The sequence below is a fragment of the Camponotus floridanus genome, unplaced genomic scaffold (assembly GCF_003227725.1).
Source record: "Camponotus floridanus strain SB8 unplaced genomic scaffold, Cflo_v7.5 scaffold259, whole genome shotgun sequence".
In the NCBI taxonomy this organism is placed as follows: Eukaryota; Metazoa; Arthropoda; class Insecta; order Hymenoptera; family Formicidae; genus Camponotus; species Camponotus floridanus.
In genome coordinates, this window is record NW_020229391.1 from 92,999 (window position 1) to 111,412 (window position 18,414).

General features: G+C 36.1%; 1 protein-coding gene across 1 annotated transcript in view; it reads left to right on the forward strand.

Annotated features, from left to right (window-relative positions):
- LOC105252679 (Y+L amino acid transporter 2) overlaps nt 1-12,034 on the forward strand; it is a 53,245-nt gene extending 41,211 nt beyond the window's left edge. The window contains exon 8 of the mRNA XM_025409323.1: nt 11,954-12,034. Within this exon, the coding sequence (XP_025265108.1) occupies nt 11,954-12,018 (65 nt within the window). The 3' untranslated portion in view covers nt 12,019-12,034. The remainder of the gene's footprint in view (nt 1-11,953) is intronic.
- The last annotated feature ends 6,380 nt before the right edge of the window (nt 12,035-18,414 follow it).

The following is an 18,414-nucleotide window of genomic DNA, read 5'->3' on the forward strand; positions in this document are numbered from 1 at the left end:
TGCTAACGTTTAATATTTTAATTATATACAGGTTATTGTCTGTGAGACTATAACATTGCTATATGACTCCCACTTGTTAATTCCTATTTCATACAGAGTTGTAGGTGAAAAACTAACTCTCTTTTAAGCATATTTTTGCATCGACTTTGACAAGTAAAGGACTGAGACTTATTGTTCTGTTTTTTATCTGATTCCCGGATGGACTAGAAATCGTTACTCAAAATAAGGATCATTATAGCACTTTATGTGAGACGAGATCTATTATCTATCGGACACAGGTTAAGTTATATCTTTCGGAAGTGAAGCCCATCTTGTAGTGGAATCTACATTATCCTCGTATGAATAATGTGTGATGTAGTACGAAACATTACAAATGGGGACAAAGTTGACACATGTAAAAAATTTGACTTCAATCATATCTTTCTATAGTTCCATATAGAATAACAGTTTCTAGTTCTCTATCTTATCGAGATCGATGCAAAAATATACGTTTTATGCGATTTTATTTTTTCACCCATAACATTGTTTGAAGTAAGAATTAACAAGTGGGCGTGATATACCTTGATTTCTCTCAAGATCTATTTTTGATATAAATTTGAAAAAAATTCTGAGCAATGCTCTTTGTCACCTTAATTATTCACGTTTTAAACATGTGCATATTTTTATACTGCATTCATGATAAACACTTTTATGCTTCTATTTTAGGCATACAAGTAATAAGTGTAAGATGTGTGAAAGATATTCACACAACAAGATTTTAATCAAGTGCTATTTTGATTAAATTTTGATTAACATAATTGTTAATTAATACTTACAAAATGATCAACATTAAAATTTTTAACGAATAATTATCAAAGGGAATTTCTGTTTTATATATACAGACAAGGTGATTCTAAACAAACATTTGTTGTTAAAATATCAAATTTTTATAAATTCTAAGACGATTTTTCCTTTTGCAAAATTTTACCCGGAGCTTAGTTTTTAAACTATAAAGGAAAATAGTTAACTAATTACAGAACGAGTACGATTACAGTACGAGAGGTAAGCAGGAACGGCACGATATAGGTGATTACGTGGGGCGCTCGCCGCGATCAGCTGATTGCATACCCGATGAGTGTAGCTATCAGAGAATGTCAGGACCTCGAAATATCACAAAAAATAGAAAAAAATGTTTCAAACAAAAGTTGTAGGGTGTAAAAAGGTCTATTTACTGGTACCATGTGTTTGACCTTGGATGGTGTCGCCAAAGTCACGACAAAACCACCTTGAATTTTTGAAATAGAACTCCCCACTTTTTATTACATATTCTTGTAGCCCTTTTCAGGCTGCCGAACTTGAAAAACATTGTTGATGCCTGTAAATGGACTTCTAAGACGAGAAATGAGACAAAGTTTTGTATTACACAAATCTTAATAACTCAAAAACTAATCATTTCCGAATCTATGTTGATTAACTTTTTTCTCTTCTCTAAGCATGAGGAATCCATTCTTGAAATTTTGCCCACCATTTATGAAATACCCTGTATACTATGGCAAGAGTATCTTAGATTTTTTGAACGGAATCTCTTATTTTTATTGCATATTTTTGTAGCTAATCTCGAGAACTTTTCAAAATGCTATAATTATGATATTTTTCATTAAACACTTTTCGAGTTATAAAACTTGAAATAGTTTCTTAATTTTATGTAAACTACAAAATATCTCATAAAAGGTTTCATTTTTCGATGATCTTTTCTAAATGCTTTTGTTATTATATAAAATAATGGCAGAAATCAATTGGTGTAAAGAAAATACAGTTATTTTAAAAAAAATGTGTAACTTTTAATTGTAAATTACATATTTTTGTTAAAAAATTTTAAAAAGTTAAGATGGTCTTGCCCTGACCTTGACGATCGAAGATCAAGCTAATAAGAATTTGTCAGTAAATAGATTATTTTAATAAAATAAACAAAGTTAAAGGCTCCTCTAAATTAACAAATCAAAATTAATATCGAAAGGCAGTTAAGAGCCAACGCAGTTGTAGGACGTGGATAAAATAATTTCCAAAACAGCGACTCGATTTTAACGATTCGCTTTATTCCAAACGTTTCGGACTCGATTCGAGCCTTCTTCAGTGATTCTAATACAAACAAAGAAAAAATAAATAAATCAAATGAGACAGAATAAATCAAGTATACATAAAAGTATCAATAAAATACAAAAGAAAGGAAAAAACATAGTCACAAGCATGCATGGTCTATAGAAGTGACGCGACTTCGTCAAGGCTGATCCATCCGAGAACGTACGATGCAAAAAGCCCTCTCAACGGTACAAAGCGCGAAGAGCGATGCACTGACAAAATAAATATAATCAAAACTAGTCACACATCTTAAAAAAGAGAGAAATTCATTAACTATAGTCAAAGACCACTCACTCACTCGGACAAGAGACGGACCAGCAGAAACGACACGAAATAATCGACACGCTAACAATCGAATGAGCGGATAATTCGAACGGTAACGGTAATAAAAATGGTAATGTAAAAATGTGGTCGGCAATAACAAACCATATATACAGAGGACAAAGACAGTCAAAACAGAAAACAACCCGTTAAATTTTCGGCATGTTTTCAACAATCGATAGACATGAAGTATTTAATTTTAAAGTGTCGCTTTGGAGGTTCAACGCATTCTTTTGGCGCTTAATATAAATCATTTCCGATATTAGTATTTTCCCTAAAAACGCTTCCTCATCCAAAATCTCAACATCCTCGAAATCAAAAGTGTGATTAAGCGCTCTATGTTCGGCAATGATGGACGTAAGGTTTCTTCTATGTTCTTTGATCCTCGTTCTTAGCAAACGGCCCGTTTGTCCTACGTAGGACGCGTCGCAATCTGTGCAATTAATTTTGTACACAATATTACTGTGCGAATCCTTCCGTAAACAGTCCTTGCCGACTTTAATAAATTTACGCAAATTGTTTATTCCGGTGTAAGAAAGCCTAACATCAAGGTCTCTCACGCAGTATCGGAAACGTTCTGAAATGTTCTTCACATATGGAACATTAAAATATGTGATCTTACTTCCACCTCTCTCATCGTCAATCACACTCTCATCATCCCTCAAGGCGTTGTCACGTTTGTTCTTAAATCTATAAAAAAGGATATTGAACCGATCGACAGATTATTTTAAACCTTACAATTTTTGTCTGTAATTAATAAATATTTTCCTGAGATCACTATTTTTTCTAAAATGTAATTGGCCGTTTCCACCCATTGAACTCTAATAATACCTACTGGAACGAACTATCTCTTTGTTTAGACATGGTGGGAGATGATCAAAATTGGAGAAAAGGACACAAATAGTGTATAAGTACATTTGTCTCGTTCTAACATGTACTACCTGTTGTGTTTGTCTGTTGATTTTCGGATAATGTTAAAAACCATTGTGTCTTAATATTATGTCTTGAAATCCATGAGCAATCCGAATATTATATCTTGAAATCCATGAACAGTCCGAAGTAGTAAAAGAAGATTCAAGCACGTCGTTTATTCTTCGTTCACGTCGACCTATGCTTCTTTGACGGTCCGTCTCTCGGTCGGCCTTTTAATACCTCCTTCTATTGTTATGCCGTGTGCACAGTCGTTCGAGCGATTCTCTGAACTCCATCCGGTGCAGATGCCCTTGGCTAAGAGATAAGCCGGCCGGCGCGACTTCTAAGAAACGTATATTCTTTTTTAATAAATATTATTAAATATTATTAATGTTTTTACTTTTTCTTTAGAGTTAAAGAAACGAATTTTAAAATAGAGAGAAAAAGAAAGAGATAGGAGGAAAAAAGATTCATGAAAGAAGTAGGTTAAGAGAGAGAAAAGACACAGAAAAGAAAAAGAAGAAAGAGAAACAAATAGAAAAATGTGTGTATTTATATGTTTAGATATGTATATGTATAGTACGCGTTAATAATTTGTTCCGTTTCTCTAGCAAAAATTGATAATATCTATTCTTTATTAATCCATAGGATTCTTATGCATTAGTAAAGGATAGATATTACCAACTTTCGTTAGGGAAACGGAACGAATCATTGACGCGTACTATATATGTTTATGTTTATATATATATATATGTGTGTGTGTGTGTGTGTGTGTGTGTGTGTGTAATTTTTTATAAATATATATATCAGATTCATTGAAAGACAGAGAAAGAAAGGGAAAGAGAGAGAGATAGAAAATAAGATAATAAAAAGAGAGAGAAGGAGAAATTGAGAGATTGAAAAAAAGAAAGAAAAAGAATTGAGATTGAGAGAAAAATAATGAAATGTTTGAAGAGAATGAAAAGGTAATAAAATAAGAAAGAGAGAGAGAGAGAGAGAGAGAGAGAGAGAGAGAGAGAGAGAGAGAGAGAGAGAGAGAGAGAGAGAGAGAGAGAGAGAGAGAGAGAGAGAGAGAGAGAGAGAGAAGAATAAAATGTAGAAAACAAATTTAATTTTTTAAGTGTATTTATTAAAAATTGTAAGGTCCGATTTCGGAGATAGAGCGGATAAGTCGTCGGATTTCGGGAATAATGGTGAGCGAATATAGGAAATAAGATTATTCAAATAAGAATGCGTGTGTACAAGTTTTTGACGGTGAGTGTACAATTGTGTGTATCTCGGTGCGAGTGTATAAAACGTGAGCGTGTGCAAGAAATTGTATCTCCATGTGAGTGTATAAACGTGAGCGTGTGCAAGTAATTGTATCTCGATGCGAGTGTATAATGGAGCGAGGAGAATAAAAGGATAGTGCGGAGATGAAAATCACGTGCGGTACGTATGTATAAATGTGGTCGTCTAAATGCGCGTGTATAAATGCAGTTGGTTGAATGCGCTGGTATAAATGCGGTTTGTATACGGAATGAATGCGCTGATATAATTGCGTGTGTATGAACGTTGTTTTGACGCGCGCGTTTATGCGCTCGGAATCAGTCGAAGACCTCGTGTTGTTGTGACGGTGTTTTTGCCGCGTTTCTTGCGCGGGGAATCCCGTCGTTCCGGGAATCCCATAAACGGAGAAAAAGCTGATAGATTCCGCGAATCGATATTTCGTTTCCTCGAAAGGAAAATTGCGTTTGATAATTCAGGATCGCGTTTTGACACGGCTGGCCTCGAGAACTCTCGCTCGGGGCGGTTCTGAACTCCACCTTCCGTGGGTTTTTCCAACCGGGATGCGGAGGAGTGGATGGAGGCAGTACCCCTCGCAATAGCGAGAACTCTCGGCTCAGGCTGAGTACTCTCGACCTGGTTGATCGGGGCGGTAGTGCCGGTTTTTAGGTTTCGGAGATTTCTCTGTAGCATACGGTTAAGAGCGGAACAGGAGAATGTAATGTTAAGCCGAAATACGGCCTTTTTATACTGGCTAATTACCCGCGTCGGCGCGCGGCGGTGTTACCCCTTCCAAACGGGTTAATTGCGGTACGGTACGGTCGGGCCCGTTCGGAGGAATTCGGGTTTGCGCCGAGCGCGGGTTTTCGCCGGTCGGTCGGTCGGGCTTCGCTCGGCAATTTTCGGCCGTTTAATCGCTCTGATTTTTAACGGCCCCGGTCTTTGTTTAAAATACTAAAAATGCGGGCGCACCGCGCCCCTGCCTCTGCCCGGCGGGTGTTCTGCCGGGCGGCAGCTTCCGGCTGATGGTGTTGCCGGGAATTCGGAACGGTGCATCGGAGTGCAATGTGTACTTGCTTCAGTACAGTAGATTGTAGACGTTTAGGAATTATTAGTTTCTCATTTAAAACTAATGTATTATCAACTATGGCTAAGTAATCGCGACGACGATAATATGGCATTAACTCCTTGTCACCAGTTACGTCCAATTTGAGCCGCTTTGTAGACGATCTATAACCTCAGTAAGAATTCCATCGCTGAATGTCGCACTTTGGAGTTCTTGTCGAGCCGTTGAAGATAAGAACTGTACTGATTCGTTGACAATCTGTTGTAGCTCTGTATCTGTTTCCTGTAGCACAGCCACAACTTTTTGGAGGTCGGCGTCTATTACGTCTTATTTTACATCTTGTATCAATCTTGAAAGAGCATCCGCTTGACCAAATTTTTCGGAGTTGACATATTCTATGTCAAAGTCGTACCCAATTAATCGAAGAGCCCATCGTCTCAAACGATTTGCTGTGCGTGTATCTAGACCTTTTGTATTTGACGTTTAAAACAGGGCTAGAAGTGGACGATGATCCGTTTGTAACACGAAGTGACGACCATATACGAATTTTCAAAAACGTTCAACTGTAGTGATTAATGCTAAAGCTTCTTTTTCGATTTGGCTGTAATTCTGTTGAGTCTTTGTCAATGCTTTTGACATGTGGAAGACTTCTTTTACCTGGCCATCTGGCGCGCTGTAACAGGACGCCACCAATTCCGATCGAACTAGCGTCTTCTGCAACGATCAGAGTTTGTCTAATGGGATCGTAATGCACTAGTAGAAGTGGTCCGGTAAGAATATTTTTAATATTCTCAAATGTTTTTTTCATTTTTGCTGTCCACACGAAGGTTACATCTTTCTTGATCAAAGCTTCGAATAGTGCTTTGAGTCGATGCAAATTTGGCACAAATTTCCCGTAGTAATTTATCAGACGTTTAAAAATGAGCGTATCTCTTTCGCATTCGTCGGAGCTCGCATTATTTGGATAGGTCGAAGTACTGGGTCAGGCTCAATACCTTTCGCTGAAACAATAAATCCAAAGTATTTAACTATTGAAATATGAAATTTACATTTTTTCTTTTAGAGTCGAAAACCTCATTCTTGCAAGCGGTTTAGCACGGTGTGTAAACGCGTATCGTGCTCTGTGCGTTCCTGGCCATAAATCAGAATACCATCAAGATAGACGCCTGGAATAACTGTAAGTGCCTGTTCCAGCGTACGTTGGAAAATTGCAGGAGCTGGTTTTAATCCAAAAACCAACCGATTGTAAGCAAATAAACCTCGATGAGTATTTATTGTAGTTAGCTTCTTACTTTCCTCATCCAGTCTTAGATGGAAATAAGCATCAGATAAATCTAGTTGTGAGAAGATAGAACTTCCTCGAAGTTTTGCCATAAATTCCTCTGTACCTGGGATCGGATAATCCTCCGCGTCAAGTCATTTAATCCTGTAGAGTAGTCTGCACAAATACGTATTTTCCCATTTGCTTTGCGTGCAACTACTATGAGAGCAGCCCATGCCGAAAAGTCGGCGTTAAAATTCCATTTTTAACGAGTCTATCCAGTTCCTCATTGGTTCTTCTAATGCAAGTGCATTAGATTGGACGTCGTGGGATATGTTTCGGTTTCGCATCTGGTTTCAGCCGCAGGTGAATTGTCATCTTGGTGCATTCACTTGTGGAACTACTAAAAAGTTCTGTGAATTTTTTATGAAGTGAGTTTACCGTAATCGTATTCATCATTTACAGATTTCCGACGACTCCTGTATCGTAGGTAATTAAGCCAAGCTCATCTATTGCTTGAGAGCTAGTTAGTGCAGTTTCTGGATCAAGTACAATGACTGGTGCTTTTATCATATAGTCTTTGTAACCAAGTGAGGCATTACAAAATCCTATGGTATGCATTGGATGTCCTGAGACATTAACACATGAAGTAGTAAGAGGTTGGAGTTTTGGACGACGGATTCGTGTCCAAGTTTCTCTCCCGATCGTAGTTACGTCCGCTCCTGTATCCAACTGCATCTTCTCAATGGTTTGTTGTTGATAGTAATATGCACGAATTTGCGATACCGATGTCCTGTGCCTCTTGTGAACACCTTGTAATATGACAGCATTTATTTTATTTCGTTGCTTCGATAAGCAATGTGTCCCGTTTTCTTGCAGATTCTGCATTCTGCGTTTTTAAAACGACATGCATCCCGTCTGTATTTTGCGGAACCGCAGCCATGGCATGGCGATAATGTAGTAGAATTTGTCTTTCTTTCGTAATGCTGTGTAGTAGGATTTGTTTTCTTTTCGTAATATTTACCTTTCTTTTTAGGTGAATTCTTCGTTGATTGGCTGCCCGCATTGATTTCTGAGAAACGTTGTCCTTCAACGCACATAACATCAGCTGTGCGGTTCGCATGTGCGTAGCAGATTTCTCTAATATTTTGAAATTTGCAGTTTTCTTTTTCTGATGCAACCTTGAAAAGGACTGTTTGCTCCGTAGTAGGTGTAGTCGTTTAGGATGTGAGCCGAGCAGAATTTTGAGTTGGTTGATATTGAAATTATCAAGCTCAAAGGTATCTCCCAGAACATTTACTTTGTCAAGTATTTCTATAGCCGTTGCTGGCGGGGAAGCACGAAAATTGAAAGCTTCAAAACGACATTGAAATAACATTTTATTATCATGGAACTGTTTTCGAAGATGTTGCACGAGATCTGCCAAAGACATCTCATGCGGTTTCTTCGGCGATAAATGACTGAGTAATTGTTGATACTCGTCGTCCCTGAGAGCATAAAGAAATAGCTCTCTTTGCTCTCGGTTAAACCCTTCGCTCCTTCTATGAAAGTGCTTTTATGTCGTTCAAACCATAACGTAAAGGTTTTACCCTTTGTAGGATCATGAACGAATTTACCGAGCCGTGTAGCCAGATTTGAGAATTGTGACGATTTTGCAGTATCGTCCGTTTTCAGTATTCGATGTGATAGTATCTCCGCCATTTGCTTTTGTGACTCACCGATCTCCGATGTAATGTCAGCTTCTGGTTTTGCGCAGTTTCTGCTAGCGCTTGAATTATTCGATCCATTTTCTTGCAGGTTCAATAAGCCGCAGCGCCAATTGTTGTGTTTGTCTGTTGATTTTCCGATAATGTTAAAAGCCGTTGTGTCTTAATATTATGTCTTGAAATCCATGAACAGTCCGAAGTAGTAATAGAAGATTTAAGCACGTCGTTTATTCTTCACGTCGACCACACCTATGCTCCGACGGTCTGTCTCTCGGTCAGCCTTTTAATACTCCTCCTATTATTGTGCCGTGTGCACAGTCGTTCGAGCGATTTTCCGAACTCCATCCGGTACAGATGTCCTTGGCTAAGAGATAAGCCGGCCGGCGCGACTTCTAAGAAACGTATATTCTAAGAAACATATATTCTAAGAAATATAAATACATCGTCAATCACTAATGCTTAGCGCCTGTCAGAAGGCGCAATACCCAACACTATCTTTTACTAAAAACATTTGCCTCAATTAATTTCAGTGTTGTTAATGCCATGTGGCATAGTAAGTATTCTTGATGATAATTAGTTACAAGAATATAATCATAGGAAACTGTTGAAACTGGAAATTGTTGAATTATTTATAGATTTTTTCTTGAATACTATCTCGAAACATTTTTTGAACAATGTTTTTAGAGAAAGGTTTTACTGAAGCGATTAATCAATCAGAAAATCACAACAAGGATACAGATACCTATACAATATGATTGTCTCTTTCTCCAAGTTTGGCCGCCCCCACTCCTGATGGCTCTTTCCAGTTTGTATTATATTAGAGTTCAATGTTTCCACCCTACATTTTGTTACGTCCGAAATGATGTACAGGGTCTTCAAAAAGTCCTAGAACGTTAAAATATCTTTTATGTACAAAATAATGAGAGGAATCAATTCGTGTAAAGAAAAAACATAGTTGTTTCGAAGAAAAAATATGTAATTTGCAATTAACAATATTTTTTTTAAAAATAACTATGTTTTTTCTTTACACCAATTGATTCCTCTCATTATTTTGTACAAAAAAGTATTAAGATAAGATAATCGAAAAATGAATATTTTACTAGATGATATTTTATGGTTTATATAAAATTAAGATATTATTTCAAGCCTCATAACTCGAAAAGTACTCAATGAAGAAATACTTTATTATAGTGTTTTGGAAAGCTTTCGAGATAAGCAAGAATATGCAATAAAAAATGAGGGGTTCCATTTAAGAAATTGATGGTGACCTTACGTGACCTTCAAATGACTCCAAAGTCAAATCATTGTCACCATCTGATGGTCCCCTTCACGTCATACAACTTTTTGTTTGAAACATTTTTGTATTTAACGCACCGTTTTGGAGATATTTGAGCGTATTATTTGAAATGGGACATCATGTATATATAATAGAAATTCTATTATAAAAATTCTAAAATTTTATTGTTGGTCATTTTGCAAATTAAACAACAATCAAGTTGATTGTAGTTTATTCGAAATGACATTTAACAGTTTACAAATGTTGATTAAGAATAGACATATTTAGAGGAACGAAGTTTTATTGTATGCTTTTTATTTATATATCTGTGATTGTATAGGGTGTCTGACGTTAAGTGTCCTACTGAAAATATATATAAGTAGATCTCGTTACACTAAACTAAAAATCAAAGATTTTGCTATCGTTGCTATGACAAAAATGTTAGGCTGTACTCCAAGTCTTATCTTTTCGTTGTTGTGCAACACTTGCTGCTGACATGTCCAGAGCGTGAGTATCTTATGATCTAGCTGCGGATCACACCCTCATTGATCAATCTTTTTTAATTAATATCTCGAAAGTTTATATGATTGTTTGTAAAATAATATAAGACTTTGTAATTCAGTTTAACGAGTTCTACTATATTTTCGATGGGACACCTTACGTCAGATACCTTGCATATGTAATTTATATATAATATAATATAATGTAATATAATATAATATAATATATATAATATAATATAATATTATATATATATATATATATATATATATATATGTATGTATGTATGTATGTATATATGTATGTATGTATATGTATATACAGGGTGGGCCATTTTAATGTCCCACCCCAAATATCTCTTTTCCTACGCCTTTTACAAAAACACATAGTTATTTCAAAGAAAAAATATGTAATTTGCAATTAACAATTACATATTTTTTCTTAAAATAACTATGTTTTCTCTAAATAACTATGTTTTCTTTACACAATTGATTCCTCTTATTATTTTGTGCATAAAAGTATTGAGATAAGATAATCGAAAAATGAATATTTTACTAGATATTTTACGGTTTATGTAAAATTAAGAAATTATTTCAAGCCTCATAAAACTCAGTAAGTACTAATGAAAACTAACTTAATTATAGTGTTTTGGAAAGCTCTCGAGATAAGCTACAAGAATATGTAATAAAAAGTAGGAAGTTCCATTTAAAAATTGAAGGTGACCTTCACGTGACCTTCAAGTAATTATTCAAGATTAAATTGATAACACTATCTTATGTCCCCCTTAAAACCATACAACTTTTGTACGAAACATTTTTTTGTAAAAGGCGGTATTTGAGGTGGGACATTAAAATGGCGTACTCTGTATATACAATACAGGGTATCCTTAAAGTCTGTGATTTAGCTCTTGGAAACTTTAGAAATGGAAAAACATTTCAGACGGAAATTGTGAAATATAAGAGAAATATGATGAAAATATGGATTTGATCTTGAGCACATAATTGTTTTCAAAAAAAATATGTAATTTGCAAAGCAATTACGTTTTTTTTAAAGAACAATTATGTGTTTTCTTTACACCAGTTGATTCCTCTTATTTTGATACCAAATTGTAGTATGATATCAAAGAATATTTTACGAGATATTTTATAGTTTATATAAAATTAAGAAATTTTATTTCAAGCCATAATTGGAAAAGTACTTATAAATTCAAAATATACTTAATAAAAAATATTTTGTTATAGTATTCTGAAAATCTCAACAAAGATTATAAAAACATACAAAAGGGAGATTTCACTTAAGAAAATATCAATCACATTGATCTGACTTTGAAAAGGTCACTCAAGATTAAGTCCATATTTTCATCTGTCTCGCTTAATAACCTAAAACTTTCATTGGAAATATTACTCCATATATAAAATCGAGATTTAGGGATTGGATTAGACTTTAGAGAAATCCTGTACACATACACACACACAACACACACACACACACACCACACACACACACTGTATATATTTGTGTTTTAGTTAAAATTACGCATACTATACAGAAGTTATTCTTATCCGCGAAAGAAGAATGTGAAATTGATTAAATGGAGCAAGATACCAGAATCAATTCGATTAAATAAATAAGGATGTGATAAAATATTCTTACCGAGATGATCTGAAGATCATCTCGACAAAATTCTATTTGTGCATTCAAAAATTGGAAGAAATAAAAAATTTAAGAAGATATTCTAATATAAGATGTGTTTCTTTATAATCTTTTTTTTAGAAATGTTTTACAAAGTAATTATAAGAATTTTTATTGCTGACATTTGATATATAATATTTATTTACTTTTAATTATATTTCATAACTTTTTAAAAATAAGTAAAATTATCGAGGAATAAGCTCCCGAATAATGGTCTTAAAAAAAAAAAAGATAGGTAATTATGCATAAAAAGGATCCACCTTCGCATAAATATGTTATTGACGTATGTTGTGAAGATGTTATCCCTGATTAACATTCTGAAAGTTTTAGCTGGCAGTCGTTCTTTATTCAAAAGTTATTAACAAATAAATGTAAGAAATATTGACATAAAGATTCTATTTTATTTGTTCACCGATTTGCATTTTTAAATATGTTATAGGGGAGATTTTCCCGAGTAATTTCATATATTTATAAGGGTTCGGACTCAAATAGTTTTGGAGATATAGGCTGAAAAAGGATAAAAATAATAAATACAAAAATAAGGTAAACCTTCGGAAAACCTATCTATATGAAATAATGGGTAAGAATACTCAATTTCTACGTATTTTTACTTCCTGAACACGAACATGAAATTTAAAAATAGCGGTCGAACTCGCAAGTCGAAGAAAAACGCAAAAAAAGTAAATTAAAGGTAAATAAAAAAAAGGTAAACAATTTAAATTTATATAAAATTTAATAAAATTAAAAAATATTACAAATGTATGTAAACACACACACACACACACACACACACGGGGGGGGGGGTGCAAAGAGGGCCGAAGGTCTCCCCCGCCGGTAGGGGACACATTGCGAAGAGTACAACCACAATGGATATATGCTGTAAGTTGTAAAGAGGTCCACCTTGCCTACCGGCGGAGTGGTCCATCGGCACTTATTTGGTCAGCAAGCGATCTTTCAAGGATCCTCCATGACAATCGGCATTGCATCCATCGAGTGAGATACCAACATCATTCTGGAGCATATTACTATGTTAAAAAACAGCATTAGGTGTGAGATCTGGATAGCCCAGTGATCTAGAGCAATTGCCCGAAAAGCGAAAGACTCGCATTCGATTTCTGATCCAGTCACTTGCGCCTCACATATTTTTTTAGTTTGCGAAAATTTTCTAGCAATTATTCGTTATGGTAAAAAATGTGTGAATGCTCTCTTCACAAGATATGCGTCAATGATTCTGTCGTTGATCAAATGGTAAGACACGTCCGACCTCTTCCTACATACATCCCTATTCATCTTCTTGTGGGAGGGCGAGCAAAGCCCCCCCCCCTTGCACTCCCCGCGTGTGTGTGTACACATACATTTGTGATATTTTTTAATTGTATTAAATTGGGATAAAGTTCCGAATAGGTGAATCCTCCGATTTTTTTGAGACTATACTATTTTTTTGTATTTTTGTGCGCTGATTACGAATATGATAATGAAAATTTGCGACTAGGTCATTTTCAAGGTCAAAACTCCAAAAAATTGTAAAAAATATCAGTTTTCTGACATTATTTCGATAAATATTTATGTATCAAAAAAATGTTTCAAATAAAAGTTATAGTTCTTGTAAAAATATATCATTTATGTTCTATACATTTTTCGCGTAAAATTAAAAGTTTTCGAGAAAATCGACGTTAAAGACTAAAATTAGTGGTAAATAGGTAAATGACGGTATATGTTAAGTTGGGAGTGGCGCATAGGTGAACCTTCCGATTTTTTTGAGACTATACTATTTTTTTGTATTTTTGTGCGCTGATTACGAATATGATAATGAAAATTTGCGACTAGGTCATTTTCAAGGTCAAAACTCCAAAAAATTGAAAAAAATATCACTTTTTTGACATTATTTCGATAAATATTCATGTATTAAAAAAATATTTCAAATAAAAGTTGTAGTTTTTGTAAAAATATATCATTTATATCCTATACATTTTTTGCATAAAACTGATAGTTTTCGAAAATAATGAGATAAAAGAAAAGATCCTCTCTCTTTGCACTAAGAAACATGAAAGAAAACATTAATATATTCTTCGTTCTCAGCCAAGCCCGGAGTCAACGACTAGGACGTGACAAAGAACTGACACAATTTTTTTTTTGTTTTTATACTTTTTTTTGTATTTTTGTATTTTTTAATTTTTTTTACATTTTTTTTTCTTGTATAGAATTTATATTTATTAAATCTTCGCCTTACTAAAAATCTGATGAGTCTAAAATATACTAAAAATAGATACAGAAAAGATTAGCAAGACCCCAACGCAAGGTGAAAAGCATATTATGTTTAAAAGTTATTTTAAATTTTTATAATAGATATTAGCTATATCATAGGCGGGGAGGCTTCGCCCCCCGAACCCCCCTGCACCCCCCTTTTCCTGCTCCTACGTTTGCCCCTCGGGGGGCTTCGCCCCCCGAACCCCTCTATAATATGCCCCCGACTTACTTTGTTCCCAAATCGTTTTAACCCCAGAGTCTTTTGTCCAAATTATTTCATCCCCAGAGTTTTTTCGAAGGAGCTTCTGTGTACAACTGAACGATATGCAACGTCTTTAACATCGATTTTCTCGAAAACTTTTAATTTTACGCGAAAAATGTATAGAACATAAATGATATATTTTTACAAGAACTATAACTTTTATTTGAAACATTTTTTTGATACATGAATATTTATCGAAATAATGTCAAAAAACTGATATTTTTTGCAATTTTTTGGAGTTTTGACCTTGAAAATGACCTAGTCGCAAATTTTCATTATCATATTTGTAATCAGTGCACAAAAATACAAAAAAATAGTATAGTCTAAAAAAAATCGGAGGGTTCACCTATTCGGAACTCCACCCTTAAATTGTATTATATTTTATATAAATTTAAATTCTCTTAAACGTATTTAAAATTATTATTTTTTCATATAACAGCTAAAATAGTAGGTTTACGAAAAAAATGCATATAACTTTTTTTGTAGAGTTTTTCAGCGGCTTTATTTTTTGCTTAAAATTTTTTTCTCACATCAATATTTTTGGAGATAAAAATCATTAAAACCGCCGGCTAAAACCTTGAGAATATTAATTACAGATATAATCTTGACAACATATGTCAATGACACATTTGAGCCTCTTTTATGCATAATTACCAAAAGATATTTTATAACCATGATTTCGGTCGTTCAACTCATCTAAAACAAAAAGACTTTTAAGTTTTATCAGTTTTATCGTTCAAAGCAGTTAGAACAAAATTAATAAATAATTTCAAAAATACAATTAGTTATAAAGGGTTTGTAGAGCAAGAAAACAAGTTTATTACAAAAGTTTAATTATGTCAAGAAAAATACATCAGAATGAGTCTATGTCGACGACATTACAATAATACCGAACAAGCAAAAACATATGTACATTATTAAAGGCGAACGTTTCGATCGATTTTTCGATCCTCTTCAGCGCAATAATATAATAATAATTAAATACGAATGAAAATTAACGGAATTACAAGTTAAAACTTAAAAATTAAATAAACGCACTAAAATAAACGCATAATAAATAAATACGAATGAAAATTAACGGAATTACAAGTTAAAAATTATGATCTACTAAACGCATTAAATGTGGTTGTTGGATATCAATTGTGACATTGCCGTCCTGTCGCGCGTCCATCCGCCCCGGTAATTTTGACGGGGCGCGGGCCGAGTGGTCGCGCCAAAAGCCAGATTAAGAGAGCATGATCGAACGGAATAATATTATTGCGTTTCACGTTTCTTTATTAATTTTTTTGTGTATATTTTTTTGTATTAATGAACACTTGGGCAACTCGCCGGAGGACATTCGGAGGAAGGAAGACGTCGAGGGATTTTCCGCACCGATCTACGACACGGCTTTTCGACAGCAAACGGAAAGGAAATTAGCGCCCGAAAAATCGAGCCAAAGGACGCCAAGGAATAACGTTGCCCCTCCTCCTATAAAAAAGGGGACGAAGGTCCGATCGGTGCTATCCTCCGGGAGGGGAAAGCGACAGCAGAACCTCCACCAGGCCATTAAAAAATGGGCCCGCGAAAGCCAAAATTTGAATTTGGGACCGTTTCGCACAGGGCGCAGTACCTTGCGTGTTGCGAGGCGCCAGGATCTCGCGCGTACATGATTGGTCGCGGAACTGCGCATCCCTCTGCGCGGTCATTGACGCAGCTATCGACCCTGAATCGGGGCATCCATGGATCTCACTCTGGTGCGGGCGCTCGACTGAAGTAATCGCAATTATTAGTTGTCGTTTTGTGTGCGAGTCTTTGTCGCCATTGGATAACGAGTAGAGAACGAGGCCGAGGACCATCCCCAGCACGAGGACTCATATCGGTGAGGTTGCCCATCCTTTTTTTGTAAGCCACGTATGCGATTCGGTCCGCCAGCCGGTCGTTCTGTCGCCGTCGCCATTTTCGTGTTTCGCGACCGCTCGGGCCTTGTGCCGAGCCGTCGATTTTCGTGGATTTTCGGGCGATTGGAGACAAGTGAGGAATAGCGGACAGTCGTAACGTAGGCATTAATTGATAAGGCAACGTTCGTCTCTCTCTGGGTTTCGGGGTGTTCATTACGCGTAGCTATTGACCGCCAAATATCGACCGCGTGCGCGAAAGATCGCGAAAAGCGTACGCCGCCCGTGTTGTCGCATCGCTGTCGTTGCCGCGTGGAACATTCCCGCAAATTATCTCTGGGCGATTTTTGTGTCTAATTACGTGGATGTAATCGATTATTAAGTGTGCGTGTGAGCGTTTAATACGGTATGCGTGAAAGTATTTGCGTCCTTGTCGCGCTTATTATGTCAGTGAATAGAGCGTGATAGGTGATAATTCTCGTTTGTTGAATGCGTCGCGGTGCGAGATGATCACCAAAGTACGACCGTGAGTGAAATCTGAGCTGCTTGCGCTAAGGAAAGAGGCGAAACGCCGGGAGAGAAAAATCTCCGGCCGCCGTCGGCTATCGAATATCGAACATATCGCTCGCCTGTCGCATATGAGATCTGTCTTCGCAAAATCAATAATTATTTTCGCTACGTGATTAGCCTGTCTCTAATTCTTAGGCTGTCGTTTATAATAGCGAACTGAGAAACTGCGAAGAAAAGACCGGAACGATAAGACGTCGATTTGGCTGCCGAAATTTCCGATACCTTTTGAGACGTATTATTCGCAAAAATTTCGGTATCGAGATTCCGTTGTATTTTGAGAAATATCGTTCAGTTGAGCGAACTCCAGCCATAAAAACGGGCTCGGATAAATAACAGGAATGCCTCAGTGCTCTCTTAGCTTGTCGAGTTCGAGGAAACCTTCGATGCGATTGAATTGTTAATGATATCACGATTAATTCGACCTACTGTATATCTCACTTTCTTATAATTTTGAATCTATTGTGAACTTCCGCTCTTTCTCTGACTTGTTATTTAATTTTCTTTTTTTTATATATATTATTCTCCTATCAATAAACCTGTTATATTTCTTTGTTAAGCTCGCGTAATTTATTTGAGTGTTAGTCTCTCGTGATTGTCGATCTCCGTTTTTATCTGTCGAACGTCGAATTAGTGAAGTCTCGCATAATCAATTGACTTCCTCCAAAATCCCTCTCCTCTACCGTTAGGCGAACTAGTCGGCCCGTGGCGAAGCAGGCTATCGTTTTTCGTGTTTCTTCGGCATTTCGCCAAAATTGATGCGTGAAAGACCGCATCTGGCGCCCAACTTATCGATATACTTATCGAAACGGCCTCCGCTTCGCCGCGGCTCGCGCACGAACGCCCTCCATCCCTGTTTCGCCGAGCTCGAGTGTATTATTTTCGCTACCTTTTTTTGACGACGTTTTCGCTCCCCCCTCGCGCTCTCCTCTCCAACACCTCGAGGAGTGTTGCGAATAGTTGGTATAATTTCAATTGAAGAAACGTCGCACAATACATAATCATAATGTCAAAAAATAAATAAAGAAAAATGAAAATGGAAAAATTTGTTCGCCTTTAATAATGTACTGCGACGCCGTTGCCCGTCTCGAGAACGCCGATCTCGAGGAGGTAGCGTGCAAGGTCTGGGCCAGTATAAAAATTAGATTATAAAAAAAAAATTCAGTACGGTATCTGGAAAACGGTATCGTGCGGTAACTGATAATGCGGTAACTTATAATACGGTAACTTAGGTAGTTGGGCGCCAGGCGCGGTATTTCCGCGCCACGATAACGATACGGTAACGGCAAGATCCGGGAACCCCGGGCTCAGTATGTGGCAGAGGGTCAGAGTTCTTTGTGAA